The following is a 26,942-nucleotide window of genomic DNA, read 5'->3' as shown; positions in this document are numbered from 1 at the left end:
CACTGTGTGCTAAGAGACCACCCACCTACCTCCACCCTTTCTCCATGTGGTTTTTTTAATATATATATATATATATTTATTTGGTTGCAGTGTGTCTTAGTTGCAGCATGTGACCAGGGACCAAACCTGGGGCCCCTGCGTCAGGACAGCAGAATCTTAACCACTGGACCACCAGGGAAGTCCCCATACGTAACTGTTTCTTAAACCCACAAAAAGGTGCCACCAGCCCACTGACCATCACAGGAAGGGAGAGGGGGAGTCTTTTAGCTCGGGATACAATGATTCTATCAGTATGGATGGGGAGCCTGTGGGTGGAGGGATGTCTGGGGACAAAGTTCTTCCTTTCAGCAACAGAGTCCTTTGAGAGCACAGTCGTTTTCTCCAAACACCCACCCTTGTCCTCCACCACAATGGGAGTCAGATCGACGGCTGCCTTCTCCTCCACCTTCTCCACGTCAGCATTACCTGGGGGGAACAGATGGCACTGAGAATATATCTAAACAAGAGTGCTCCCCACCTCTGTTAGACCTGAAATAGTCCTAAATCTTAATCATTAAATTCATAAAAGATGTCCTGAGGGAGAAAAAGCCCACAGTTAAACTCAGGGGTGAAAGAGTCTTATGTGTGTTAGTTCCTCTGGACTGCCTCCAGCCAGGCTGCAAATCGAAGTCCTTTGGTTCGCAGGGTCTGCAGGGCACGCAGATGGACATACCTTTGGGATCTGTCTCCATCGCTTCCTCTGTTCTCTCCTTGACCTCTGCCTTTTCCACTTTCTCCTCTCCCTCAGGAGGCTCCACTGGGACCTTCTCCTCCTCTGAGGCAAGGGCGAGGGGCTGTGTACACTTCAAAAGAGAGAAGACAAGAGGTTGAAGCAGACGGGTCAGCCCCCCAGAGGGAGAATGGGCCAATCCAGTGTGGCGTCTGCCTCCAGTGTGGCGTCTGTCACCCTCTCACCTCAACAGCAGCCTCAGGGGGTGCAGACTTCACCTCCTTCTCTGCCTCTGCACTCTCTTCTTCTTTGAGGTTATTTTCCTCTACTTTTATCCCATCCTCTGCAGACCAACAATAGACATTAATTAAGAAGGTCCCAGATCACAGAGAAGGTCATGCCTTCTCAGTCTGTCTCATCTTAAACTGTCCTCTCGTGCCTTTAAGAGCCAGCCCTATTCTCAGGACGGCCCTCCTAAACTGAGAGGGAGCTTGCTGTGCGTCCTGCCGGAGTGCCCCCTGAGAACTGAGCACAGGGGAGCAGAAAAACCACAGGCCAGGACGAGAAGAGGACAGAGCACTACCGTCCAGGAGCACTCACCGGCAGGCGGGGCAGGAGCTGGAGTATTGGGCTGTGTGTCCCCAGGGGTGGAGGGGGTAGGAGTCTTTGGGGACGGTGACCCTGGCTGGGACATCTTCTTATTTTCCTCTACTTCTGCGAGTTCAGGCATGCTCCAGCGACCGTTAACATGTTCAAACTCCTGAACCTGCAGCAATGGGACAAGAAGTTGAAGACCAGAGTCCAACTAGGCTCCTTCCCTGCTGGCCCTCCAGCTCTCACTATAACCCCTGGATCACGGAGGGAGGCTCAGGGCTCACCTTCTTGCGAATCAAGGACATAACCCCAATCCGAGTAAGGACATGCTGGCGAGACAGGCCTTCTCGCGGGACGCCATCAGCAAAGGTCTCGGCCCCATCTGCTCCCGGCTCACATAAATGCCGCATAAAAAGCGAGACATAAGCCCTGTGATAAAGAAACAGAGAAACAGGTTAAAGAGCGGCCAGCTCCCAGACCAGACTCCTTCCCACCCGCGGGGCAGTCAGGCCTCATCCTGGAAATGACTGTTGTTCCATGTGAGGTAAAGCCGGCCATGGTGCTGAGAGCTGGTCTCCAGACCCCGCCCCGTGCCCCAGGTCCTCTTCTGAGGAAGCAGGGAACAGAGAGCCGTATTCCTAGCAGCTGCACTTCCCGCTTCAGAAGGAGACACAGACTGCCTCCTGGCACAGCAGGCTCCAGTGTACAGAAAAACCCAGACTCAGAGGCCTTGCCCTACAGTGCTCACACAACCACTCAACTTACTTGAACTCCTTCTCCGATTTGCCTCGAAGATCCCTCACGAGCCACTGGGTGGTGAAAGCATCCTGAGGGGGCATCCCATAGCGCATAATTGCATTAAGAAAGGCTTTTCGCTGACGAGCATTAAAACCAAGAACCTGGGGGCAGAAGGAGCCTGGTGAGAGAGGGAGGCGACCCAACTCCCCCAAGACCCTACAGCTGCTCGCACCCACCCTGCCCTAGGACCAGGCGGTACTCACTTCAATATTCCCACCAACACGGGCCAACAGAGGAGGCAATGGCTTATCTTTATCATTCCGCAGGCCCTTGCGACTGGGCCTGCGGGGAGCTGCAAGAAGAAAAGGACCCATGAGCAACACCGATCGGGATGTTAGACAAAGCAACAGGTAAAAATCTAACAGAAAGGCATGGGCCTCACCTTCTGAACGTTCGTCAAAGTCTTCATCACCTTCCTCTGAGGCCACCGAATAATCGGACTGGTTGTCGGACTGGTCGTCCTGCCAATCTGGAGGGAGAGAGGGCAGATGAGCGGGGCCCACTGCTCTAGTGGAACGGCCCATGGGTGGGGGGCGGGGCCGGCCACACACACCTCGGTCCTCCTGCGAGCCATCATTGTAGTTGACCTGTTTACGAATTCTTTTTCCTTTGCCCAGGTTTCGGGCCAGATCTTCTTGCTGCTGCTCATAATGGTGCCGCAGCAATTTCTCCCAGTAGTCGGGATCCACACTTTCTTCCTGTTTTATGATCTCCCGTTCCACCTCCTCTTCCTCCTGGGGCAGAGGGAGGGCCAGGACTCAGGGCTGCTGCACCCCCAGCTACCCCTGGTCCTCAGTTCCCACTCTGTTAGCTGCTATTCATGACTTGACTCTGAAATACTTGGTGTACCTGCTTGAACCTAAGAACTTGAAAGAAATTTAATTGACAGGACAAACTGTTATCACAAGACAGAAGAATGAAGAGACAGTATGCATTCTTTTAACCCCTTTTACTGACACACAAACAGTTGGGAGACAGTAAAATGTAGGAAAGTTATGACCAACCGAGATAGCATATTAAAAAGCAGAGACATTACTTTGCCAACAAAGATCCTTCTAGTCAAGGCTATGATTTTTCCAGTGGTCACGTATGGATGTGAGAGTTGGACTGTGAAGAAAGCTGATCGCCAAAGAATTGATGCTTTTGAACTGTGATGTTGGAGAAGACTCTTGAGAGTCCCTTGGACTGCAAGGAGATCCAACCAGTCCATTCTAAAGGAGATCAGTCCTGGGTGTTCATTGGAAGGACTGATGCTAAAGCTGAAACTGCAATACTCTGGCCACCTCATGCGATGAGTTGAGTCACTGGAAAAGACTCTGATGCTGGGAAGGATTGGGGGCAGGAAGAGAAGGGGACGACAGAGAATGAGGTGGCTGGATGGCATCACCGACTCAATGGACATGAGTTTGAGTGAACTCCAGGAGTTGGTGATGGACAAAGAGGCCTGGCGTGCTGTGATTCATGGGGTAGCAGAGTCGGACATGACTGAGCGACTGAACTGAATTGAAAATGTAGGAAAGAGATTAGAGCCTCAGCAAGGCAGAATGGAGAAGCTTCTGAAATACTTCAGAAGATTCTCCCAAGCAGTAAAGTAGAAGGGCCATAAGCCCTTTCTGATCTTCATAAACTTCATAGAAGTTTACCAACTGTGAAACAAAAATTACATATACTCTTATATCCCCATAATGTTTATGCTCCTCTGAAAGTCTTTACTTTTTTTTTTCAGATAGTTTAGGAGCACCAATTCCAAATCCTTTACACTAGAATTAAGCTGTTAACAGCATTGATATAAGAAACAACCTACATATCCACCATTAGGGAACCTGAATAAATTATGGGGGGGTGAAATGGATGAAGAGAGTCAAAAGGTAAATTTAAATCATGATGATTTTATATATACCATGGAAACTCTAGTTAATACCACACTGCATATCTGGAAGTTGCTATTATAGTAAAAGAGCAGTTCTTAAAAGCTCTCATCACAGGAAAAAAGTTAATACTATATATATGGTAACAGAACTAAACTTACTGGGATGACATCTTGCAATATATACAAATCATTATGATTTGATACAATATATCAAATCACATCATACACCTTTAATAAATAGTGTTTTATATCTTAATTTTTTAAGTAAATAAATTACGGTACTTTCAAACGGTGACATATTATACAGCAAAAGGGGGTGAGGGATAAGTTCTTTCTGTACTGATTTGGATGAAATAAATCTTCCAAGATCAGGTAGACAAAGGTGAGGTACAGAACATCGTGGAGAAGAAGCCACTTTCCTTACACAGCAACATGGATGCAACTAGAGATGGTCATAGTCAGAAACAAACAGATACCATATCACTTATACATGGACTCTGAAAGTACGACACAAACAAACCTAACTCTGAAACAGAATCATGGACTGAGAACAGACAGGTGGCTGCCAAGGGGAAGGGAATGGAGTGGGAGGTTGGGGTTAGCAGATGTAAGCTTTCATATATAGAATGGATAAACTACAAGGTCCTACTGGATAGCATAAGGAACTATGTATAATATCCTATAACATAATGGACAATAATATATATAAAGAAAATGTGTATATATATATACATATATAAAAGTATAACTGAATCACTTTGCTGCCCAGCAGAAATATACACAGCATTGTAAATCAACTATTCTTCCCATTTTTGTGTGTTTGTGTGGTGTGATTTAACACAACAGAAGTTTATTTCTTGTTCCTACAATGTCCGTTACAGATCTGGGGGACTCTCCAGAACAGATACCCCTCTCCAGTGTGGGGGCCTCAGCGTTCCGGACTGCTCTGATCTCACGCTCCTCTCCCTGGATATACTCACACGACAGAGGAGAAAGACAGCACTAGAGAGTCCTATACCAACAAATAAATGCTTCAGCCACGAAGTGAGGCTTCTGCAACAACACACTGCTCAAAACTGTCCCAGGACCCTAACCACAAGAAGCAGAAAAGAATAACCACTCCCTTCTTTTTTTGGCTGTGCCATATGGCTTACAGGATCCCAGTTCCCTGATCAAAGACTGAACCTGGGCCCTCAGTAGTGAAAGCGTGGAGTCCTAACCACTGGATCGCCAGGAAACTCCCTTCTTACTGTTCACTAGGATCCAAGCCCCAGGTCTCCTTGTCTACTGCTATACCTCACTTAGAAGAGGACCTGGGGACTTCCCTGTGGAACAATACTTCAACTTCAGAAAAAACCCTTTCCTTAAAAGGAAAAGGGGAAAAGGTGTTTGTGTATATACACGTGTATATATATATGCATACACATATATGTGATTTATATGCATATAAAATAGTTTGCAAAATAAATATCACTTATCCCCAGTGAGGGTGCTAGGTAGCCAAAGGACTAGGGTGGGGAAGAGATACTTCTACAGCTGCTGAATTTTGTATCAGGGGACTTACAGCTGACTCCTGAACAACACAGGTTTGAACTACATGAGTCCACTTACACACAGGTATTTCTCAACAGTAAATACTACAGTACCAAACAGTCCACAATTGAATCTACAGATGTAGGAGCTACACATATGGAGGGCTGTAATATTCAAAAAATAAAAGTTTATGCAGCCACCTAGAGGGCCATCGTCAAGAAAGGTTAACAGTGGGAGGGAGAGTACCAGCCCTCCCTTGCAGCTACTCACCACCTTCTGCCCTGGGTCCCTCCCACATAAGGGCCACCCTGACAGGAGGGCAGATTTGACTGAAGACTACTAGGCTGCAGACCAGTCAGACTTTTCAGGCACAAGTACACAATGCTGAGGTTAAGATACATATCAGAAAAACAGCAAGAGGAATGATTCAGAGTTGGAAGGATGAGCATAGATGGCAAAGATCATCAGAAACTTAATGTCAATTCAAAGAACCTTGACCTGGGTGGCTCAAAGCGGACCAGAAGGGAAAGAATTTTTTTTAATTCCATACCCTACTATTATATTTTGGGGAAAAATATTATAGAGTCCACATAGTCATAACTGAGTATTCTTTGTTTTCCGCTTTAAAAGACCCAGGAAACGAAGGGGAAAAGGAAAAACAATTTTTCAAAAAGTACAGGAAGACAGGCTAAGTACATATCACAGCTCCTACCTTTTCTCTGGAGAGAGTTGGGTTAGCAATCCAAAGTCTATTTATAGAGCTAATAAAATACATAAGAGAAAATAGAGTGAGAGTGTGATAAAGCAGTTAATATAAATGTTTTGAGTGTGAAATGTGGCCAATTACGTCCAAGAAGTGAATGTGATTTGCTCATATTTACAGAATTTCTTTTCAAAGAGGTGAAAAAATAATCACTGTACTAATTTGCCTACAGATGTCTTCCTCTTGTCTCAAATACCATCATGGTCTCAACTCCAACTTTTGGACCAAGCACCACATTGGACTCATACTCACCCCCATTTCTTCTTCTCGCACCACATACTGAGCCACTTTGAATGAGCTCAAATATTCATTCATTCCCTGTAGCTCTGTGTCTTCAGTCTCATCCTGGTTCCGGTCCAGCAGTCGTTCAATTGCTTTATCGTCATAGTGGATGACACTGCTGTCTTCTCCCTCTTTGTTGTCTCCTCCTATAAAAAATCAGGGGTCCACACCCACAGTTAGCATCAGCAGCTGCAGGAGAGAAAGCTAGTCCCACAGACCCGAGGTCTGAGTCCCAAGACCCTCGGGATCAAAGATGCCCTTTAGAGCAGCCACACCCCACACCAACACAAGTTCCTGACCAGCTCACCTCCATCTGTGGCCTCATCTTTGAATAGCTCCTCGGTGCCAAACTTGAGGATATCATCAAGCTCCTGTTTAGACATGGATCCAGTCTTGGAGCCCAGCCCAGGCCGAACAACTAGATGCGTCAGCATCATCTTTTTCTTGGCCACCTGCGTGATGCGCTCTTCCACAGACGCACGGGTCACAAACCGATAAATCATCACCTTCTTATTTTGCCCAATACGGTGAGCTCTGCTAAAGGCCTGGAGTGGGGTACAAAACAAAGACAAAAACTCAAGTAACCGTGTTTTTTTGCCCTGACTTTCACATAGTAAGCCAAACCCAGCATGAGGCTGGAGCTGCAGCTTGCCTCACACAACTTCCTTTTGCGCCTGCTCCCAGACACCATCCTCTACCGGCGTTACCCAAAATAGGACCAGAGCTAACCCAAACTCTCCAGCTTACAATAAGGTAAAAGGCATTTAAAAAGAATGTATTGTTTTCCCCTTAAACAACTAATTCCAGATGGTGGAGCCCTCGCAGAGAACACTGTGCATTTCCAGTAAGTTACTGTATGCCAAGGCTGCTGCCTCTGCTCACCTGGATGTCATTATGGGGGTTCCAATCAGAGTCATAGATAATAACTGTGTCAGCAGTGGCCAGATTGATTCCAAGGCCCCCAGCTCGAGTGGAAAGCAGGAAGCAAAACTGCTGGGCACCCGGTGCTAAGAAAGGAACCATAATTCCAATGAACAAATGTATAAGGATCACCAGAAATACAAAACCTCATTAGCAGATGCAAAATGCTACATATAAGATGGATAAACAACAGGTCCTACTGTGTACAGCACAAAGAACTGTATTCAGTATCTTGTGATACACCACAGTGGAAAAGAATATGAAAAAGAAGAAGTATTTTTAAAAAAGAATCATATATATGTATGACTGAATCACTCTGCTGTACAGCAGAAATTAACCCAACGCTGAAAACCAACTATACTTGAATTTAAAAAAAAACAAAAAAACCACACACCTCTTTAGGCAAACACCGAAGTATCAATAGTGGTATTCATTGTAAGCAAAGAGCACCAACAGACACTGAGATATGAGTGTGAAAGTTTAAGAAGAAATAGGATGTCATCATGGTCTCCTAAAGGAATTTATCAAGTGTCCCCTAAAGGAATTAATCAATCGCAATGAAGAAAACCTTACAGGGGAGAAATTCAGCAGACACCACCTGAACCAAGTAATCAAGGTCAACACCAGCAGTGGAACATTGTCAATGTCACATCGTCCCTGGGAATGATGCACTGAAAAGGACACAGCATCGCGCTTGCAGACTCCTGCCCGAAATGTCTAATGTCAATCGAATCGTGAGAAAACATCAATTAGACTGATATTAGAAAAGCAAAACATTCTATAAAGAAGCTGACCAGTCACAATCAAAGATATCAACATCATGAATAAAAAAGAAAGAATGAAGAACTGGAAGAGACAACAACTATGAGTGATGTGGGATCCGTGAGTGGATCCTGACATGTCAGTGGTGACGTTCACGTCTATGACCTGGTTAGTAGTATACGAGACACCAATGTTAATTCCCTGGATTTGATCGTTGTACTGTGGTCATGTAAGTTATCAAGAAAAGTCAGGTAAAAGGTATGCATGAACTCACTATGTTATTTTTTTGAACTTTTGTGTTCAAAACTATCTCGAATTATAAAGTTAAAAAAAAAAAAAATGAAGGTAGTAGTGGCTACCGAGACAAGCCTGCTGCCAGCTTGCTATCTGGGCTTGGTAAATCTGGATAAATCCAGGTCCCTCCCAAGCCTCAGCATGCAATGAGGATGATTAAATGAAGTGCCCTTCTTTTCAGCAGAGAGAACAAAGACTCCATAGGGAATAAACAATCTCCCAGGAATAATCTGATACATTCTTCCAATCAAGAAATTCAAAAGTACTCTTCCATGTCAACAGAAGACCCTAAACCACTATCCAGAAAATAGATGCAAGAGAACAAGTGATGGGTCAAGAGCCCTGAGTGAGTGAGGATGCCAGGATCAAAGCCACTCCTCCCCTCTTACCATTGAAGCGGTCAATGGCCTCCTGCCGCATGTTCCCAGTGATTCCCCCATCGATGCGTTCATATTTATAACCTTCGTGTTCCAGGAAGTCTTCCAGCAGGTCCAGCATCTTGGTCATCTGAAGAGGAGCAGAGTTGCATTACAGGACTAATTAGACGACAGTCCTCCCGGACATCTCTGAGCTGTCCACTGCCACTGGAAGTCACCTGGGAGAAGATGAGGACACGGTGCCCACCCTCCTTGAGGTTCTTGAGCATCTTCTGAAGCAGCAATAATTTCCCGGATGCTCTGATGAGGGCACTGCCGTCATACATGCCGTTAGGCATCTTAGGGGCTTCCTGGAGAGGAACAAAAAAAAAATAAGGAAAGAAACCCCACACGGAGCGGTCCCCACCCAGGGACGGACAAGAGGCGGTACAGTGTACCATGGCGGCCACGGGGAAGAGATATGGGTGGTTGCAGCACTTCTTAAGATCCATCACCACGTTTAGCAGAGAGACCTGGTTGCCGCCCCCTCGAGCATTGAGCGCTTCAAAATTCCGAGTGAGGATGTACTTGTAGTATTTCCTGTGTAGACGACAGGGTAAGAGATATCACCCTCAAGAGTCATTACCTGGCTCACCGTGTGGTCCCAGAGTTTGGGGCCTTCCTTCCAACACCTCTCACTTTGGGACTGAGGAACCCTAAGAAGCGCCATTGCCATCCTTTTAAACAAGGGAATGATGCACTGAGCACTCTGGACCCAGCACCCCAGCCACAGGTCCCTTTGAGCCTCACTGGCTTGGTCACCACCCATCTCACATCAGAGTACAGGGAGGACTGGCAAACACCATGCAGACAGGCCAGCGTGTCTGTGTCTGCCAAATGGAGCCACGCCCTGTTCCTCAACACTCACTTCTGCATGGGGCTCAGCTCCACACGCACGATCAGCTCTGTTTTAGATGGCATGTTCTTGAACACGTCAGCCTTGAGCCGCCGCAACATGTGAGGGCCCAGCATGTCGTGCAGCTTTTTAATCTGGTCCTCCTTGGCAATGTCCGCAAACTCCTCCAGGAAGCCTTCCAAATTGCTTCAGAAGGAAAAGGAAAGAAGCTGTTGGAGAGGGGAAGGGAAGGGACATGGGAAGGGAAGGGCAGGAGACAGAAGGAGCAGGAAGGATGAAGAGCCGACTGTGGACAAGCACACACTTACTGGAACCTCTCAGGGGTGAGGAAGTTGAGCAGGTGGAACAACTCTTCTAGATTGTTCTGTAGTGGAGTCCCTGTCAGCAACAGCTTGTGCTGGAGCGAGTAGCCATTTAGAACCCGGAAAAACTAGTGAAGCAGATGGAGAGAAGCGGAGTGCAATGGAAACAGGGCTACAGTACTTCTTCGTAAACCCCCGTTTTACCGCCCAGCAGTTAAGCCCCTGCCCCTACCTCCATCTCTCTTAAAATAAATTTCATTATCCTTTATCTTCTTTCCGCAGTTACCTTTTTTTTCTTTCAGCCACATTTCGCAATCTTAGTTCCCCAACTAGCCAATGAACCCTTGCCCCACCCACCCACCCCAGAGTAGAAGTGCAGAGTCCTAACCACTGGGCCACCAGCAATGTCCTCCCATCTCTCTTCTAAGGCCTGGCCTCCAAGGCTAATCTATCATGAGTGAGTAAGGAAGGCAGAGATCCTTTTCCCCTTTCCCGTGCTCCTAGGTCTCCCCTTCCTGAGTAGGTGGTACCAGAACCCTAAAACTGGAGGCCACAGCGCCCCTGCCCCTCACCTTAGACTGATTGTTCTTGAGCCGATGGGCTTCATCCACAATGAGGCAGGCCCAGTCAATAGAGCCCAAGATGGCCATGTCAATGGTGATCAATTCATAGGATGTCAGCAGCACATGAAACTTCACAGATGCCTCTTTCTGCACAAGAAGGTGACCTGGTCACTCGTGTCCAGGCCAAGTCAAGGGACTGGCCTGGGGAGGAGGGGGAGGGGGGGAATTCCCTCTTCTCACCTCACCCCAGGGACCAGACTCAAGGACGCCATAGCAACAACTCTCCCCTACCCCTGCCTCCCTGAGGTACCTTCATGCGGGAAGCCTTCTTGCCACCACGAATGGCATTGTCCTCAAAGGAGAACTCATTCTCTCGGATGATAGCACGGCTGTCTTTGTCACCCACGTAGGTCACCACATACATATCTGGAGCCCACATTTCAAACTCCCGCTCCCAGTTGATTATGGTGGAAAGAGGAGCGCTCACTAGGAAGGGGCCTTTGGAATGACCCTGTGAGGAAGAAGGGCAGAGGGAGAGTGAGGACTCAGGACCCCACACGCAATCCCAGTGTCCACGGCCCGGTACCCGCCCCTCCAGCGGGCAGAGGACTGGCCTGTGCACTGCTGCTGCCCCTCCTCCCTCTCCAGGATACAAACACGCCCAGCCACCTCCTTCCCACAGCTCCAAGCCTGCCTCCAGGGAACTCACACACTGGTCTCTCCACACTAGCTCCACCCACAGTTCTGCTCATCTCAGTGCCCAGCCAGCCCCCAGGACTAAGGCTCCGGGCACCCACCACTAACCTCCCCAAGGCTCCACTCCCTCCCATCTGTCTCTGGGTACTTAGGTCTCTCAGTAATTATTGTCACTCAACACTGTTCTCCAGATCAGAGACTAGTTTTTTCTTCCTTTCTCTGTCTCCTTGGAGTGTAAAAGACCCTGAACACAGAACATCCCCCTACACACAAAGCCTGTAGCCCCAGCTCTCGAACCTCCTTGTAGAGCGAGTACAGGAAGACTGCAGTCTGCACCGTCTTCCCAAGGCCCATCTCGTCAGCCAAGATGGTGTCGGTGCCCTGAGCCCAGGAGAAGCGCAGCCAGTTCAGGCCCTCCATCTGATAGGGGTGCAGGGTCCCGCCTGTAGCATCCAGGTACTCTGGCTGGCGCTCGTACTTCACTGTCGGCTGAAGGAGGAAAAGAGGAAGTCATGAGCTGGTGAGGAATTCCCTTCCTTCCCTAAGACAGCAGCTGCTCCTCCTCACACATGCTCACTAGAGCCTACTCAAGGAAGCCACAAAAGATGGTGGGGGAAAAGGTGCTTAACGGTTACTCTAAGTTTGTTTTATTTAGGGTCCTGCAAGAAACAAGGCACGATGGAGGTCTTGGTTCCACCAACATCAGAAGACAGACATGTCACAGTCTCCCTGGCAACACAATAATTTTACCAGTCAGGATCTACCAGGTGAATAGTTCTACATTCTCCGTAAGTTTACTTTTAACCTTAACCTTACTCATGTATTACACAAAACCCCAAGGAACTGAGCCATGAATTAAGGGTCAAAAGACGCAGGTTCTAGGGGGAACTTATGTAAACCCGGGGCAAATTCATATCAATGTATGGCAAAACCAACCAATATAATATTGTAAAATAATTTGCCTCCAATAAAAAATAAATTAATTACCTAAAAAATAAATAAATAAATAAATGTTAGTGAGAGGAAAAAAAAAAAAAAGACGCAGGTTCCAAAACAAGCTTCATAAAAGCTTGGTTGCATGACTCCTCCATACTTAACACTTCCTCAGTCATAACACTAATGCCTATGTTTTTGCTTTTCTGATGAGGGAAAAGAAAACAAAGTATTCCCAGTGCTTTTTCCCCGGTTTCCAGAGATGTAGAGAAGCCTGGAAGCCATCTGTGTGAAGCATTTTAGCTACACCAACTTGAATGCCTTAGACCACCACTGTCAGAGGAGCACAGAAGACACATCATCCTGCCCGCCCTTTTCTGCCAACTCACATCAACCGTTGGAGTTTCAGGGGGCCTCTCCAACTTCCTCAGCTTCACCTTCTTGAGCTTCTTGCCTGGTCGTCCCTCCTCACCCCTCATCAACTCCCTGAAGAGGACAGAGACGTCACAGCGCTGCCAGGGGCCCTTCTCAACAAACAGCAGCTCTGATCACTGAAGTCGCTCACCTGTGATTCCAGTAGCTCTGCTTGAACAGATCATAGTCCTGAATCTCCACATCCTCGCTCTCCCAGGATGCCTGGTCATAGGGTAGGTCCCGCCACTTGATCAAGTAGTGGACGTGGCCCTTCTTGTCCACGCTGCAAGGTCAAGAGGAGAAAGCGCTGAGCCAGAAGGCCCCCCTGCTCAGCTCCCCAGTCAGTCTTGCTCTCAGAAACCGCCAACAATAGATGTTCCAAACCAGGCCTCTAACGAGGCCAGATGCCACACGGATTCAGAACCAATACATCTAGTCTACCAGTTTTTGCACCAAAAATGATCTCTAATCTACAGTCTATGGCTCAAAGGCCAGGATTCAGTCAGTTAATAAATAATACACTGAGTGTCTCCTCTGACTGTAAGTTACTGGTGAGGTCCATTTTCTGAATTCCCTGAGGATATGCAGCCCACCTCCAGGAAGCTCGGCCGGCTCCACCGGTACCTGTGGTTGAGAATTCGGTGGATCATCATCCACTCGGGCTTTATCCCATAGCGATAGAAGCGCTCCTCCATCTCAGCAAATTTAGGGTCCTTGTTCTTCCGCTTCCGGCTCTTCTCCTCGTCACCACCGAAGTCCCCAGAGGGTGGTTCATCCATGTCATTCTTCCGCTGATAGTTTCGGAACATCACTTGACAGTGCAGCTCCAACTGCAAGCAGGAAGAGAAAGACATCACTAAGAGTGACAGCCACCCTTCTCTCCACAGGCTATACTCTCACTGCCGCCCACATCCAGTCTCTCCCAGGCTCACCTGCAGCTCAGACACCCAGGAGCAGTGCCAGTATGACATCCCTTGCCACTTGACAAAGAACTGCCGCTCTGGCCGCCCCTCCAAGGGCTTGGGGGACGGAGTGTTGGGATCAGCATCTGGGGGCCGAGGCACTGGCGTGGGAGATGGTGGCTGACCCCACTTCCAGATTAGGATCTTCTGAACTTTGCCCTTAAGAGCTGGACACTAAGAGAGAAAAAGAGATGAGTCAATACCAAAGCACTACCATAGGGAGATGTATACCTGAGAGCAGCTTCAACCTCAGAGTAAAATCTCATTTCAATTACAGTCTAATCCCAAATCCCTTCGAGAAAGAGAACAGAATCCAGTTTCTGAACTTAGTCCAGGACTGGTATGACATTATCACTCCTATCTGCCTAACAGAGCCAGCTGCTGCTGCTGCTGCTAGTCACTTCAGTCGTGTCCGACTCTGTGTGACCCCATAGACGGAAGCCCACCAGGCTCTCCTGTCCCTGGGATTCTCCAGGCAAGAACACTGGAGTGGGTTGCCATTTCCTTCTCCAATGTGTAAAAGTCAAAGTGAAGTCGCTCAGTTGTGTCCGACCCTTAGCGACCCCACGGACTGCAGCCTACCAGGCTCCTCCATCCATGGGATTTTCTAGGCAACAGTACTGGAGTGGCTTGCCATTGCCTTCTCCGAACAGAGCCAGCAGCTAGACCAATAACCTAAAGCAAGCAGGCACAAAGTCACAGGCCTGGAGCCCATATTTCCTCGCTTCATCTATTAAACTGGTGCAAACATAATTTCAGTTTTGGACTGTGAAATTTAACATTTAAATTTAATCATTGTAACTAGGCCCAAACACATTTTTATCAATCAAAATAAGGACTAATACAATAAACACATTTTTGCCAATGGGAAATAAGTTTATTCCTGTGGCGTAAAAATCCAGGCTTCGGGATTCAATGAATTCTTGGAAAGCATTTTCCCTGCAAAAAGTTGTCAAGCTGCTTGAAGTAGCAGTAGTCGGGAGAAACAGAGATATAGGTCAGGTGAATATGGCAGATGAGGCAAAATTTTGTAGCCCAATTTGTTCAACTGTTTGATTGAACATTGTGTGAACACCGCATGATGTTCAACATTAATTGAGTATCAACTTTTTGACTGAAGCGTTGATTGTGTCATGTATGGTTGGGTGCTGTCATGGAGAAGAATTGAAACCTTTCATTGTTGTTGGTCTGGTAGCTCAGACAATGAAGAATCTGCCTGCAATGCAGGAGACTAGACTTCGATCCCTGGGTTGGGAACATCCCCAGGAGAAGGAAATGGCTACCCACTCCAGTATTCTTGCCTGGGAAATCCCACGGACAGACAAGCCTGGTGGGCTATAGTTCATGGGGTTGCAAAGAGTCGGACACTACTGAGCAACTAACACACTTTCATTGACCAATGCTGGCTGCAGGAGTTGTAGCTTTCAGTGCATCTCATCAATTTGCAGAGCATACTTCCAAAATGTAATGGTTTCACTGGGATACAGAAAGCTGTAGTGGATCAGACCAGCAGCAGACCACCAAACAGTGACCATGACCTTTTTCTGGTGCAAATTTGGCTTGGGAGGTGCTGTGCTTTGGAGCATTTTCTCAGTCCAACCACTGAGCTGGTTGTTGCCAGTTATTGTATAAAATCTACTTTTCATTGCATATCACAGTCTGATTGAGAAATGGTTTGTCATTGTTGTATAGAATAAGAGAAGATGACATTTCAAAACCTTTCCAATTTGCTTCAAATGCTGAACAACTGTAGAATGGTTGATGTTGAGTTCTTCAGCAACTTCTCATGTAGTTTTAAGAGGGTGAGCTTCGATGATTACTCTCAGTTGGTCATTGTCAACGTCCCATGACCGGCCACTACGCTCATCTTCAAAGTTCTCATCTCCTTTGCAAGATTTCTTAAACCACCACTGAACTGTGGCAGTTCCTGGGCCAAATGTGCTGTTGATGTTGCAAGTTTTCTCCACTGCTTTATGACCCATTTTGGACTCAAATAAGAAAATTGATTGAATTTGTTTTTTGTCTAACATCATTTCCACAGCTTAAAATACACAAAAAATAACTAGTTGTTAGAAAAGACATAAACCAAGAAATATCCATTAAAGTGATGTATAACACAACCACATTTAAGAATGTATTCCAATTATCAAATGGCAAAGTTCAACAGTGCTAAACCTCATTTACTTTTGCACCAGCCTAGTAACAGCAGTAAGTGGCCCTGTTATATGACTAAGCTACCGAGACCTTGAGGCTGGTATCAAGACAAGAAAGGATGTTCTGGGCTACATCCCACTTGGGAGAACAGGCAAAGCATAAGCTCTGTTGGAAATCAGTCCTATAGCTTCCCAAGAGATAGGCATCTCAGGACCCCAGAAGGAAAACCCTGGTTTTGGGGCTCAAAATCCTCCAGCCCTCCAGTGGCTTCTCCTGCACCTCAGCCTGGAGACGCCCACACGGAAGAGAGGTGAACCCTTGGGTTGGTCCACACCTCCCTCGTCTGACCCCCAGTTGGGGCCAGGCACTCACCGTGCAGCGGGGACACAGCCATTCGCCATTGGGGATCTCTGGGAGGGGGGGGTTTAGGCAGTGGATGTGGTAGGAGGAAGGACAAGTGTCACAGCAGAGCAGCTCCCCGCCATCCTTGCAGACCCGACAGAACTCCATGTGGTGATCATCCTCTTCCTCGGGGTCTCCCCCAACCTCCTCCAGGATCTCCTCGCCCTCCGAATTGTCCTCCTTTGCCTCCCACTGGATGCCTTCCTTCTCCTGAAATTGAGGACCACAGAGTCAGGTTACAACCACCCCCCACCCACCCAGCTGGACCACACCCAGCATCCTTCCAAGAGCATCCCAAAGCCCACAGCCAGCAGCACCAGCACGTCTCCCCCCGCCCAAGCCCTCGTCCTCGAGGCCGGGCACTCACGCAGTGTGGGCAGCTCCACTTGCCCTCGGGCGCCTTCTCCATGTCCGGGTCCAGGCAGACCATGTGGTATGCGCGGGGACACGTGTCACACAGGATGATCTCTCCGCCTTGCTGGCACACCTCACAATAGTCCTGGTGGTCTGTCTCATAACCATCCACAGCAGTCACCTCCTCCTCGCCTGGGCAAGGAAGAGGGAAAGCCCAGTTATTAGAAAACGACCACCTCCCCCCACCCCTGAAGCCCAGGCCCCATCTCCTTAGGGAGATGCCTCCCCAGTCATTCCCCTCAACCCATCACATATTGATACAGAAAAGCAGCACACCTTTCTTTTTCTTCTTTGTGGTCCGCAGTTTCTTGCGACTGCGGCTACTGCGGCTGGTAGAACCATCAGAAACAGAATAGCTATTGATACTGGCGTCGTCGAAGTCAGACTCCACATCTAAGTCATCGTCCTCGCTCTAATGGGGTGAGAAGAAATACAGCTCAAGGTTCAGGCCAAGGGGAAGGAGAGAGTGGTGGAGAAGGGAGGCGAGGGAATCGCTCTTCACTCGAGGCACTGGAATCATGGCAAGGACTTACACAGCGAGCCTAGAGCCCTGTTCTATGACCAACTCCCCACATACTTCAGCAACCATCGTGAAAGGTGAGTCCTGAACTAAGACACCATCCTCTCCACGGGCTAAGGTACCATCACCAGGGGACAGGGACAGGCTGGGCTCTCACCGAGGATCTCTTCCGCTTAGAACCAAAACCTCCTAGCTTGATTTTCAGGGGAGCTACTTTCTTGGGTTTAGGCTTCTTGGCGTCGGGGACACGAGGGCTTCCCTTGGGCTTCCTCCGAGCATTGGGACCTAAATCAGGAGAAAGCAAGTGAGATCATGCAGTCCAAACACCCATGACAGAGCAGAACATGGGGAAAAGGAAATATTCCCCATCCAAAGTATTTCCACTGGGTTGGCCAAAAAGTGCCTTTTTAAGTAAAAGACACATTTTTCAAGTCGGAGAACTTTATTGTACAACGTATCCATCGTTTTGTTCCACTACTTTCTGCCACTTCATAATTCCGGCAACTTCATAATTCTATCTTCCCAAAACTTATTATCTTTTTGAGCAAAGAACTGTTCCAGTGCCTTTTACAGTAAGTCTTGCAGGGAACTGAACTTCTTTCCATTAACAGAATTTTGTAAAAATAAAAATAAACGGAAATCTGAAGGTGCAATGTCTGATGAATAGGGTGGATGAATCGGAACCTCCCAGTCAGGTTATAACAGTTTTTGCCTTGTCATCAAAGAAATGTGCAATCCTGCCTTACCCTCATGGAGCTCATAATAATGGACTCCTTTCCAATCCCACCACAAACACAGCATCACCTTTGTTAGGATGAAGACCAGTCTTTGATGTGGCCGGTGGTGGTTCATTTCACTTGCCTCAGGATCTCTTCTGTTCCACATTACTGTACAGCATCCGCTTTTCATTGCCCATCACAATTTGTTTTAAAAATGGAATGTTTTTGTTACATTTAAGTAGAGAATTCCACATGGAAATACAGTTAAGATTTGTTTCATTTAACTTACATGGAACCCAAACATGAAAGCGATGAACATAACCAGGCCGGTGCAAATGATTTTCAACACTTGATTTGGATTTTTTGAGTATGTCAGCGATCTCCCATGTGGTATACAACGTTGACTGTTCTCAATTAATGTCTTGATTTGATCGCTATGAACTTCAATTGGTCTACCCAACCATGGAGCATCGTCCAGCGAGAAACCTCCAGTCCGAACCTTTGCAAATGACTTTTGACAGGTTCAATCAGTCATAGCACCTTCTCTACATATTGTACAAATCTTTTTTTCCATTTCAGTTGCTTTTTCACCTTTCTTGAAATAATAAAGCATAATATGCCAAAACATTGCCTTTCTTCGTCTTCAATGTTAAATTGACTACACAAAAATTCAATTTTGGTAGTTTTTTTTTTTTTTTTAATGCACACAGATATGACAACCATCACAATCCGATCTAACAAAACTGTTTCAAATGAAAAAAAAGGACAAATAAGCAAGGCTAGAGCCATCTTATGGAAAACAATCAAAGGAACTTTTTGGCCAACCCAACAAAATATGCCCTACCTAAAACATTTCTACACTGAGCTTCCCAAATTTCCCTCCTGATCCAAGATTCATCCCTCCCTCCTAACTTCTTTGGGCTGACAGAACAGCGCATCCACACGTCTGCCAACCACACTAGCCCCCATTTCCACTGGGTCCCATTTTCACCTTTGCCCTCCTTGGTCTTGGCCTTGCGGATAGGCACCTCCACAGGGGGTGGAGGCGGTGCCACTTCAGTGGCCGTCACCATGCTCTCAACCACAGCCACTGCCGCCGCTGCAGCCGCTGCCACAGAAGCCCCAGAACTGCCTTTGAAGGGGTTGTTGGTGCTGAACTCCCGCCACTTCGCACCCAAAACCATCATCATCTTGGAGACGGCAATCTTGGGGTTTTTGGCAGCAATGAGGGGTCTGGGGGAGAAATGGCAGGAATAGAAAAGAGGAAAAGTTAAAAGATAAAAGATGGGGATGGAGGTAAGAAGAGATAACAGAAGTGTGCTCCACCCCATCCCCAAGACCCTCCTGTTTACCGAACAAACTGGCTGAAGGCCTTGTAGTTGGTGAGGGTGCGATAATCCTCCTCAGAGAACACATGGTCGATGTCTTCCATGCCCCAGTCTTCCAGGAGCTGGGCGGATGACTTAGGCTCCTGCAGAGAGAGCAGGGTCAAGGCTAGACTCCAAGCGCCCATACTCACCAGAGGATGTGAGCTGCAACTAAGGCTGGAAAGTCCGGAGAAAGAGCAAATCATTAGAAACAGGAGGAGAGAACTCAATTTCAGGGGCAGCAGAGTGTCTGGGAAGCAAAGGACAGAGAAGAAGGTGGAAATGCAGGCACCTTCGAATCATCGTCGTCCTCGTCCTCCTCCTCCTCCTCTTTCCGCTTGGATTTACTCTTCTTCTCCTTCTTAGGGCCCAGCTTCTTCTTCTTCTTCTTACCAGGGGTGTAGTCGCTGCCTTCACTATCTGAGCGCAGGGCCACCTCTTCCTCCTCCTCCACAAACTCTGGCCCCTCCCCAGAGCTGTCCCCCAGCTGCCGGCATAAGAGCAAACGCTGGAGCGGGGAAGGGGGGAGAGGGAGACAGACACACACATGCTACACACATGCTGACCTCAGGACAGCCCCGAGACGATGCCCGGGACCTGGCACCCCACTCCAGGGCCAGCAAGCGAAGGCCCCAGCCCTCCAGCCCTTCTCAGGGCTCCTCCTGCCTTCCTCCTACTCCCCATGACATCAGTCACCCACTCACCTCCTTTTTTTGGCGCTTGCTCTTAGGGATTTTAGGGTCCCGAGGTTTCTTAGGTTTTTTCTTCTTTTTGAGCTTTGGAGTCTCTGCTTCTGATAAGTCCTCTTCCGGGTCCTCTTCGTTTTCTACATTTATTTAGCAAAGAATGGTACACAGGGAAAAGATCAATAGCAAAAGGTTAGCACGTAATCCAGAAGCTTTAGACTTGACTCCCCCACCTCTTGTCCCAGATTCCACTGAAGAGAGCTGCTACACAAGCCACTGATGGAAGCTGATACTCGGGACAGAAACAGAGAGCAGGCTGGAGATCCTTGAAACAGGCCTGCAGGGCCAAACTGGGCCCACCTCAGGCAGCTGCCCAGACCCTGAGCAGAAGTCCTCTATATGCTCACCAGGGCTGCCGAATCAAGCTGCATACAGTTAACCAAAGAAAAGAAATAGGTCCAGCCCTCCTGTATTCCAGAAACCAGGAATGAGAATGAAAAATCCTACCCAGAAAACAAAAACCAAAGACAACACCCTTGGCACATTCCCAGAACAGTACCTGCTCAGTGGTCCCAGAAACCACATCCTTCACTAACCCCCTTTGGCTCATCACTGCTCAAAACCACCAGAACCTCTAAGCCCCAGGTTCAGCTGCCAGCCTAGTACCATGCCCACTCCCAAACCGGACTTCCCTTCCCCATCTCCAGCTCTACTGTTCCTTCCCAGCTTCTCCTGGGTCAGTAGCCTCTTCTCCCCAGGGGCCCAAATCAGCCCAGCTGTCACCATCCCCCTCTTCCTCCTCCCATCTGGCTCCGCCTCCTGCCGGCTGGGAGCACACACAAAGCCTGGAGTAATGCTGAGAGCTCCAGGGCAGGCATAGGTGGGAAGGGGCACCGAGGGGGGAGGAGAAGGCCAGGAGGCAGCTTCCTTTGTAACAGACATTCATACCAGCGCACCAGCTCCCTCCTCCCTCCTTCCCAAGCCACCCCCGCCCAAGGAGGGGGGAGTGGAGAAGGGAGTGGAGAGGAGGAGGGAATGCCTCACCCACTGAGGAGAGGGAAAATGGCTCCTGACCACAGAAGCCAGCCCAGGGCACCCAGCTGCCAACAGAGGACAGACAGGAAGTGGCAGGGGAGGGAGGTGGAGTGGAGAGAGGTAGCCGGAGAGGGAAAGACTACCCTCTCATAGATTTCCCAAATGATCACCTGGCCTCATGTCCAAACGCCACCTCTCCTAACACTACCCTGGGATGACACAGTTCTCAAGACGCCATTCTAATGTCCTAGGCAAGGAAACCCAAGATACCTTGAAGGGTGACCCCACATGAGGGCCTGAGTTACTCCCTCAATCGTTAGGATTTCAATCATCAGAGCTAAGGTTTAACAAGAGTTCGGCGGTACTGTGTCAGAGTACACAACCTTCTTTCTGACACCCAAAAGGTTGGTCTTCCTTGAGTGATGGAAGCCCACAGGAAGTCTCTCAAACTCCTCTTCCTCATCACCTCTACCCAAAGTGCAGGCCACAAATCCTAAAGCACCTCTAACAAGGTTACAGGCCGCCACCTAGCCAACCGGCTGAGAAAAAGGGAGCAGCACCTGGAAAAGTGGACAACAGCCTTCTCCAAGGTTCTTAGCTCCTGACCCCAGAACTGGCCCAAAAACGCCTCTGGCTCCGCCCTTCCTGTGAGAGGCAGATACTGGGCAGCAAGACACACTGGACAAAGCGCCATCAGCCTCCCCCTTCCCCTCTCAGCCGGGGATCAGGCCAGGGCCAAGACAGCCCCTCCCATTCCCCTGGGAATGGAACACCAGCTTGGGTCTCAGCAGAAAGAACCATTTTCTTAAGCCCTTCTCCCAAGTCATCCCTGTACTGTCCCTGTCCCCAATCAGCTACCGCTCTAAAAGTCACCATCAAAGCTGAAGTGGAGACCGGGACAATTCACATAGGCAAAGGGGAACCCCTTCCATCCACAGAAGACCCTCCAACTTCTCAGGCAGATGTGCTGAGCTGGCAAGAGGCAAACTGGCTGATATAGAGGAAGATTTGGGAGAGGGGCAGGAATGGGGTGTGGCAAGTGGAAAAACTGGGTCATGCCACAGCTTGGGGCAGAGTTCACCCTGGGAGCCCACATAGTTCCCAATCAACACAGGGGCAGCCCCAGCCCGAGGGGCCAATGGGAAACCCAGATGTGGAGCCAACACTGGCTGGACAACACTGCTGCTTCTCATGCCCCCCACAGAAAGGACAGGATCCTCGCACCACTATCACCCTCCCCCGCATCCTGGGCCACAGCACAGAAATCTGCCACCATGCCCTCCACGGTGACAGGATTCAAGCCTCAGTTTCTGATTCCAGCACCTGAAGACTCAACAAGAACACTGACCCTCTCTCCTAAGTGGCCTTGGGCGGAAGTGAAGACTTCCAACTAAGAAAGCGCTAAATGTGGAACCATCTTTCCCAGACCACCTCAACTTGCAGCTGGAGCTAAGGAGAGAGAAAGCAAAAGACGAAGATGTTTGCTGGGAAACAAAAACAGAGCCAGCAGGATCCCAACTTAATATATACAGATAAGAAGAAGAAATGGCAGGCAGACAAAATGATGAAGGAAACAAGGTGACTTAGCTAGGTGCTCTGAAGAAAGGACAGAGGAGACAGAGATCCACTTTAGAAATGTAACAACAATCATCATTTGAGGATAGACAAGAGGCATTCCAATCAGGCAGGGTGGTTAAAAAAATTCGGGTTTGGCCAGTCCAAGGAGCCACCCCAAATCACAGACAACACAACCCCCAACACACCTACACAAACACTTCACACCACCAGCCCAAACCCCAGGCTACCTGAGCAAGGCAGAGCCTTCTGGGAAAAAAGCCAGGATTAAACCGACTTGCCAGGGAAAGAGGGGTGCCCAGGGTATCATCTCCCTTCTTTCTGCCCCTGCTAATGAATCCTGCAGGCTATGACATCCTACCCCAGCCCCACTCTTAACATTCCAACAATCTGCCTGACTAAAAGCGCTCTAGATTCCAGTTGAGGAGCGCAATTCAAACTTCACACAGTTGAAACTGCACAGAAAGCCCGTAACTGATCAGAAGCTAAAAATAATCAAAGAGTAACCCGCACTCCCTCTTTCTTTTCCACAGCAGCAACCACAAGATCCTGCTAACAGAGATGCTCTGACGGTCTCCTCCAAGAGCAATCCTCAACCCCCTCACCGCCGCTGCCGCCGCGCCCAGCCTCCAGGGGTCCCAGCCACCTGCAGTCCTTCGGGGACCCACACCAGGCAAAGCCTACCAGCGCCGAGAGCTCCCTTGACCGCGATCCGCAGAGTGTTCCCGAAGACAGTGCAGCAAGCTTGCACCGCGGTCCACAGAGCCCAGGAGGCACATGGCTTTCACCCCCCTCGCGCTGGAGCTCCGCAGAAGGGAACCACTCCCTGCGGATGCCCTCCACCTCAGGCTGCACGGTGGGAGCCCAGAAACTCAACCCTGCCTCTCCACAGTCACTAGGGAGGGCCCAGATGGCTCCTTCCTGCCCGGGGGCCCTGGGGGAAGGTGTTACCTGGGTGGGGTGGGGGCAGACTGTTGTTCAAAAGTGCATCCATGTCGTCCTCCTCGCTGCCCGCGGAGCAGGGGGACGGGGAGCCCAGGCCCGACGCCATCCCCTTCCGCTCCCGGCCAGGGAATTGGCCCAGCTGCTCCTGCCTGCGGCCTGGGGCCCTCGACACTGGCCCGAGTCACTGTGCGGGGGAGGGGGGAGAGAAAGAGAACAGTCAGTGACGCGCACGGCCCCCTCCCCCACCCTGCCGCGCTTTCCGCCCACCCCGGCCCCCCCTCAGCCACCCGAGCAGGGCACCCGAACCACTCAGGCTGAACTTAGTTCCACACTCCCGGGGGCGGCCCGGAAGCCGGCTCCCCGACTGGAGCCCCCCAGACCAGAGAGAGCAGCGCCCCCGAGGGCAGGCCGGTGCCGGCGTGGGGAGGGGAGAGGCCGCTGGACAGAGCCGGGCGTGACGGGGGAGGGGGTCCGAGAGGCCGCGGCTCGGGGGGTTACGGGGGTGGGGGGAGGCCGGGGAAGGCGGCCGGCAGCGAGGCGCTCGGGGACACAAGGTCACTTGGGGGTGGGGGGGGCGCCTCCCTGCGCCTGGGGAGGGGCCAGTCCCCAGACAGGGCAGCTCTCCAAAGGCTGTCCTCTGGGACAACTCGGGCTCTTCGGAGGAGCCACGGGGACGAGGGGGCGTGGAGGCTCGGCGCTCCGGGGGGCTGGAGGCAGGGGCGTGGGGGGCCGGCACTCCCACGGGCAGGGGGCCAGGCCACGTGTCCCGGGGGACAAGTGAGCACAAGGCGAGGGGGGCGCCGGGCATTGTGGGAGGCCGAGTCCAAGGTGGGAGTCGCTGGGAGCGAGACTCGGGTCGGGCGAGGGTTGGGGCTGGGCGCACTGCTGGGCAGGGAGAGGCAGGGTCGGCTCCCGGGGCAGGGGGCGGTTCGCGGGTCCGGGGACGCCCGAGGAGCAGCTGGGTGGAGGAAAGACCCTCGGGGCTGGTCGGGCTGAGAGGGGCCTCTCTCTAGGAACCCTGAGCTCTCCTCACCCCGGAGCCGCCGCAGGTCGCGCTGGGTCTGGCCCGGTGTCACTCCCGCTCCGGCTCCTCCTCGCCGCGGCCGAAGGGGGGAAAATGGCTCCGGCTCCGGCGTCGCCTCTTAAAGGGCCCGAAACACCGGCCGGGAAATCCCACCGCACAGGCCCCGCCCCCCCACGGACAGCCCATAATAACCTCAACCAACTCCAACCCCCCCTCCACTACCGCCACCCTCCTCCCTAGGTCTCCCGGGCAACCCCCGCCCCCTCGTCGCTCCGGCAACCATTGGCCACGCCCCCTTCGAGCGCGCGCGCGCGTCACCCGGGCAACCACCCACCTCCTGGCCATCCCATAATACACACGGACACCACCCCCCCCACCACCACTACTACCACACGCGCACACACACCATACACATACATGCCAGGGTTGTTGACATCTCGTGATATTGCAGACCTTTTGCAACTAACCCTTTATCCCCACCCCCCCCGACATCCCATAATAGCTATCCTTTGCCAACTTCTTCACTCTTGGCCCTAACGCTAACATCCCATAATAATCTGTCACCTCTCCCTTCCCATGGCCATCCCATAATAAGCACCCGTCCTAGCCCTTCAGCCTCACATCCCATAATACTCATCCCCATCCCCCACAGACATCCCATAATAACCACTCTTCATCCACCCCCAGTTTGATATCCCATAATAGTCAGAAACTCACCCCCCCATCAACGGACACTTCGGCCTCCTCCCACACACATCCCGTAATAATCAGTCTCCCACTTTCAGTACTGACATCCCATAATAACCCACCCCCTGGCGCTGCCCTCAGCCCCTGAAGGCTAGATCCTCACAACAGACCCCCAGACTTCACACATTCATTCTAGTTCCACAGTCCTTAATAACCACTCCTCCCCATCAGAGAGATATCCCATAATGATCAACAGCCCTACCGTCACCCCACAGATGGACAACTAATCTCCTTTCCTCTGACACTGGAAAGATATCCCATCATTTCACTCCCCCACCCACACACTGACAGCCCATAATAATTGCAAAGAACTCGTGGTCAACCAGGCATACCATAATACTCCCAGCACAACCCAGAGTCACATCCCATAATGCTTCACCTCCACTCCACTACCCCTATACCTTTTCAGCCAGATATCCCATAATATTCATACTCATACCTCCCCCATCTCCAAGGCTGTCAGTCTGTTCTAACACCCACACCAGAGAGGGTGAAGCGGGCTACCCACATTGCCCTGTCCCCGCCCCAACTTGTACACACCTTCATCCCTTAATGAGCCAAAGCAGTGTCCTGGCACAAAGCCTCTTGATGTATAAGATAGACCCTTGCTTTCCTCATCCATTATTTCCAGACACCCAGGAACTGAGAGTCAACCTAGGACCCCACCCAGTCCCACCAAAACCCAGGTGTTCACCAGACACTTACCTTCAGGTGAGTTTTCAGTGAGACCAACCAAATACCATACTGACCAGGTGAGCCATTCACATCAAGTTTAGCTCCGGAATTTGGTGATGGAAAGGGAGGCCTGGCGTGCTGTGATTCATGGGGTCGCAAAGAGTCGGACACGGCTGAGCGATTAAACTGAACTGAACTGAAAGTATCCCATAACAATTACAAACCCCTACCTAAAGACTATTGCTCAACATTCCAGCAGTCCTTATCCCATACCACCTCCCCATATCAGTTCTCATTCCTATGAATGGACATCCCACCATGGTGTGAACTGAGGATCTTGCTGTCTGCTCAGGAAGACCCAAGATTTGCTCTCCTTGTACTCAGCTTTATGCAACAGATGTTGAGGGAGTACCTAGCAAGGCACAGAGCTGGGCACCATAGTGCCTCCCTTCAAGAAGCCTAAACAATCGAATGCTGAGGCTAGCTAGAATGTCTGGTGTCAATGAAACACAGTGCTATTTCCTAATTTCCTGTCACAGGGAATAAAACAAATCCCAACTGGTCTCAGGAGACATCAGATCCCAGTAGAGATTCTCAGTGGTCCTTCTAGAGGTGGGAGGTACTTCTAGAGGATTTACAATGTAGACGGATGGTCAAGATAATCTCTCTGCTCCCTATGTACTAAGGGATTTTGATTGGAAAGTACTGTCCATCCATCCAGCAAAGCGTCTCTAATATAGAAACCCTATAATGTCATCATGTGCTTCCTTCTTGAGAGACTCCTCAACATGCCAGAATTGTTATCTTTATGTTTGAACACCAAGGGCTTCCCTTGGTGGCTCAGACAGTAAAGAATCCACGGGCAATGTGGGAGACCTGGGTTCAATCCCTGGGTTGGGAAGATCCCCTGAAGAAGGGCATGACAACCCACTCCAGTATTCTTGCCTGGAGAATCCCCAGGGACAGAGGAACCTGGCGGGCTACAGTCCATGGGGTCTTAAAGAGTTGGAC

At 49.9% G+C, this 26,942-nt stretch overlaps 1 protein-coding gene and 1 non-coding gene across 9 annotated transcripts in view; both read right to left on the bottom strand.

Annotated features, from left to right (window-relative positions):
- The window catches only part of CHD4 (chromodomain helicase DNA binding protein 4), a 30,497-nt gene extending 5,819 nt beyond the window's left edge, over positions 1-24,678 (bottom strand). For 2 of the 8 annotated variants that reach the window (XM_055394200.2, XM_055394201.2), the window contains exons 1-34: positions 24,519-24,678; positions 23,492-23,669; positions 19,949-20,070; positions 19,537-19,752; positions 19,230-19,348; positions 18,869-19,110; positions 17,316-17,443; positions 16,915-17,050; positions 16,592-16,770; positions 16,195-16,434; positions 13,639-13,842; positions 13,331-13,536; positions 12,858-12,989; positions 12,682-12,778; positions 11,657-11,848; positions 10,974-11,174; positions 10,673-10,810; positions 10,107-10,228; positions 9,811-9,984; positions 9,341-9,482; positions 9,122-9,253; positions 8,916-9,033; positions 7,432-7,556; positions 6,857-7,094; positions 6,520-6,695; positions 2,655-2,835; positions 2,484-2,570; positions 2,305-2,393; positions 2,069-2,202; positions 1,588-1,732; positions 1,310-1,475; positions 955-1,052; positions 713-842; positions 394-465 (exon numbers count right to left, since the gene is read on the bottom strand). In XM_055394200.2, coding sequence (XP_055250175.1) covers positions 394-465; positions 713-842; positions 955-1,052; positions 1,310-1,475; positions 1,588-1,732; positions 2,069-2,202; positions 2,305-2,393; positions 2,484-2,570; positions 2,655-2,835; positions 6,520-6,695; positions 6,857-7,094; positions 7,432-7,556; positions 8,916-9,033; positions 9,122-9,253; positions 9,341-9,482; positions 9,811-9,984; positions 10,107-10,228; positions 10,673-10,810; positions 10,974-11,174; positions 11,657-11,848; positions 12,682-12,778; positions 12,858-12,989; positions 13,331-13,536; positions 13,639-13,842; positions 16,195-16,434; positions 16,592-16,770; positions 16,915-17,050; positions 17,316-17,443; positions 18,869-19,110; positions 19,230-19,348; positions 19,537-19,752; positions 19,949-20,070; positions 23,492-23,591 — 4,981 coding nt within the window. In that variant the 5' untranslated portion in view covers positions 23,592-23,669; positions 24,519-24,678. Of the gene's footprint in view, positions 1-393; positions 466-712; positions 843-954; positions 1,053-1,309; positions 1,476-1,587; positions 1,733-2,068; positions 2,203-2,304; positions 2,394-2,483; positions 2,836-6,519; positions 6,696-6,856; positions 7,095-7,431; positions 7,557-8,915; positions 9,034-9,121; positions 9,254-9,340; positions 9,483-9,810; positions 9,985-10,106; positions 10,229-10,672; positions 10,811-10,973; positions 11,175-11,656; positions 11,849-12,681; positions 12,779-12,857; positions 12,990-13,330; positions 13,537-13,638; positions 13,843-16,194; positions 16,435-16,591; positions 16,771-16,914; positions 17,051-17,315; positions 17,444-18,868; positions 19,111-19,229; positions 19,349-19,536; positions 19,753-19,948; positions 20,071-23,491; positions 23,670-24,518 lie in introns of all 8 variants that reach the window. The other 6 variants (XM_055394202.2, XM_055394203.2, XM_088837392.1 and 3 more) reach the window with 4 other exon arrangements.
- On the bottom strand, positions 1,134-1,273 carry LOC129537325 (small Cajal body-specific RNA 11). The gene has a single exon (XR_008681992.1).
- Positions 24,679-26,942: the final 2,264 nt, after the last annotated feature.

The sequence above is a fragment of the Moschus berezovskii genome, chromosome 6, assembly GCF_049115385.1.
Source record: "Moschus berezovskii isolate FMDL1 chromosome 6, NW_MosBer_1.0, whole genome shotgun sequence".
In the NCBI taxonomy this organism is placed as follows: Eukaryota; Metazoa; Chordata; class Mammalia; order Artiodactyla; family Moschidae; genus Moschus; species Moschus berezovskii.
The sequence above is the reverse complement of the archived record's forward strand: the minus strand, read 5'-3'. Positions and strand labels throughout refer to the sequence as shown.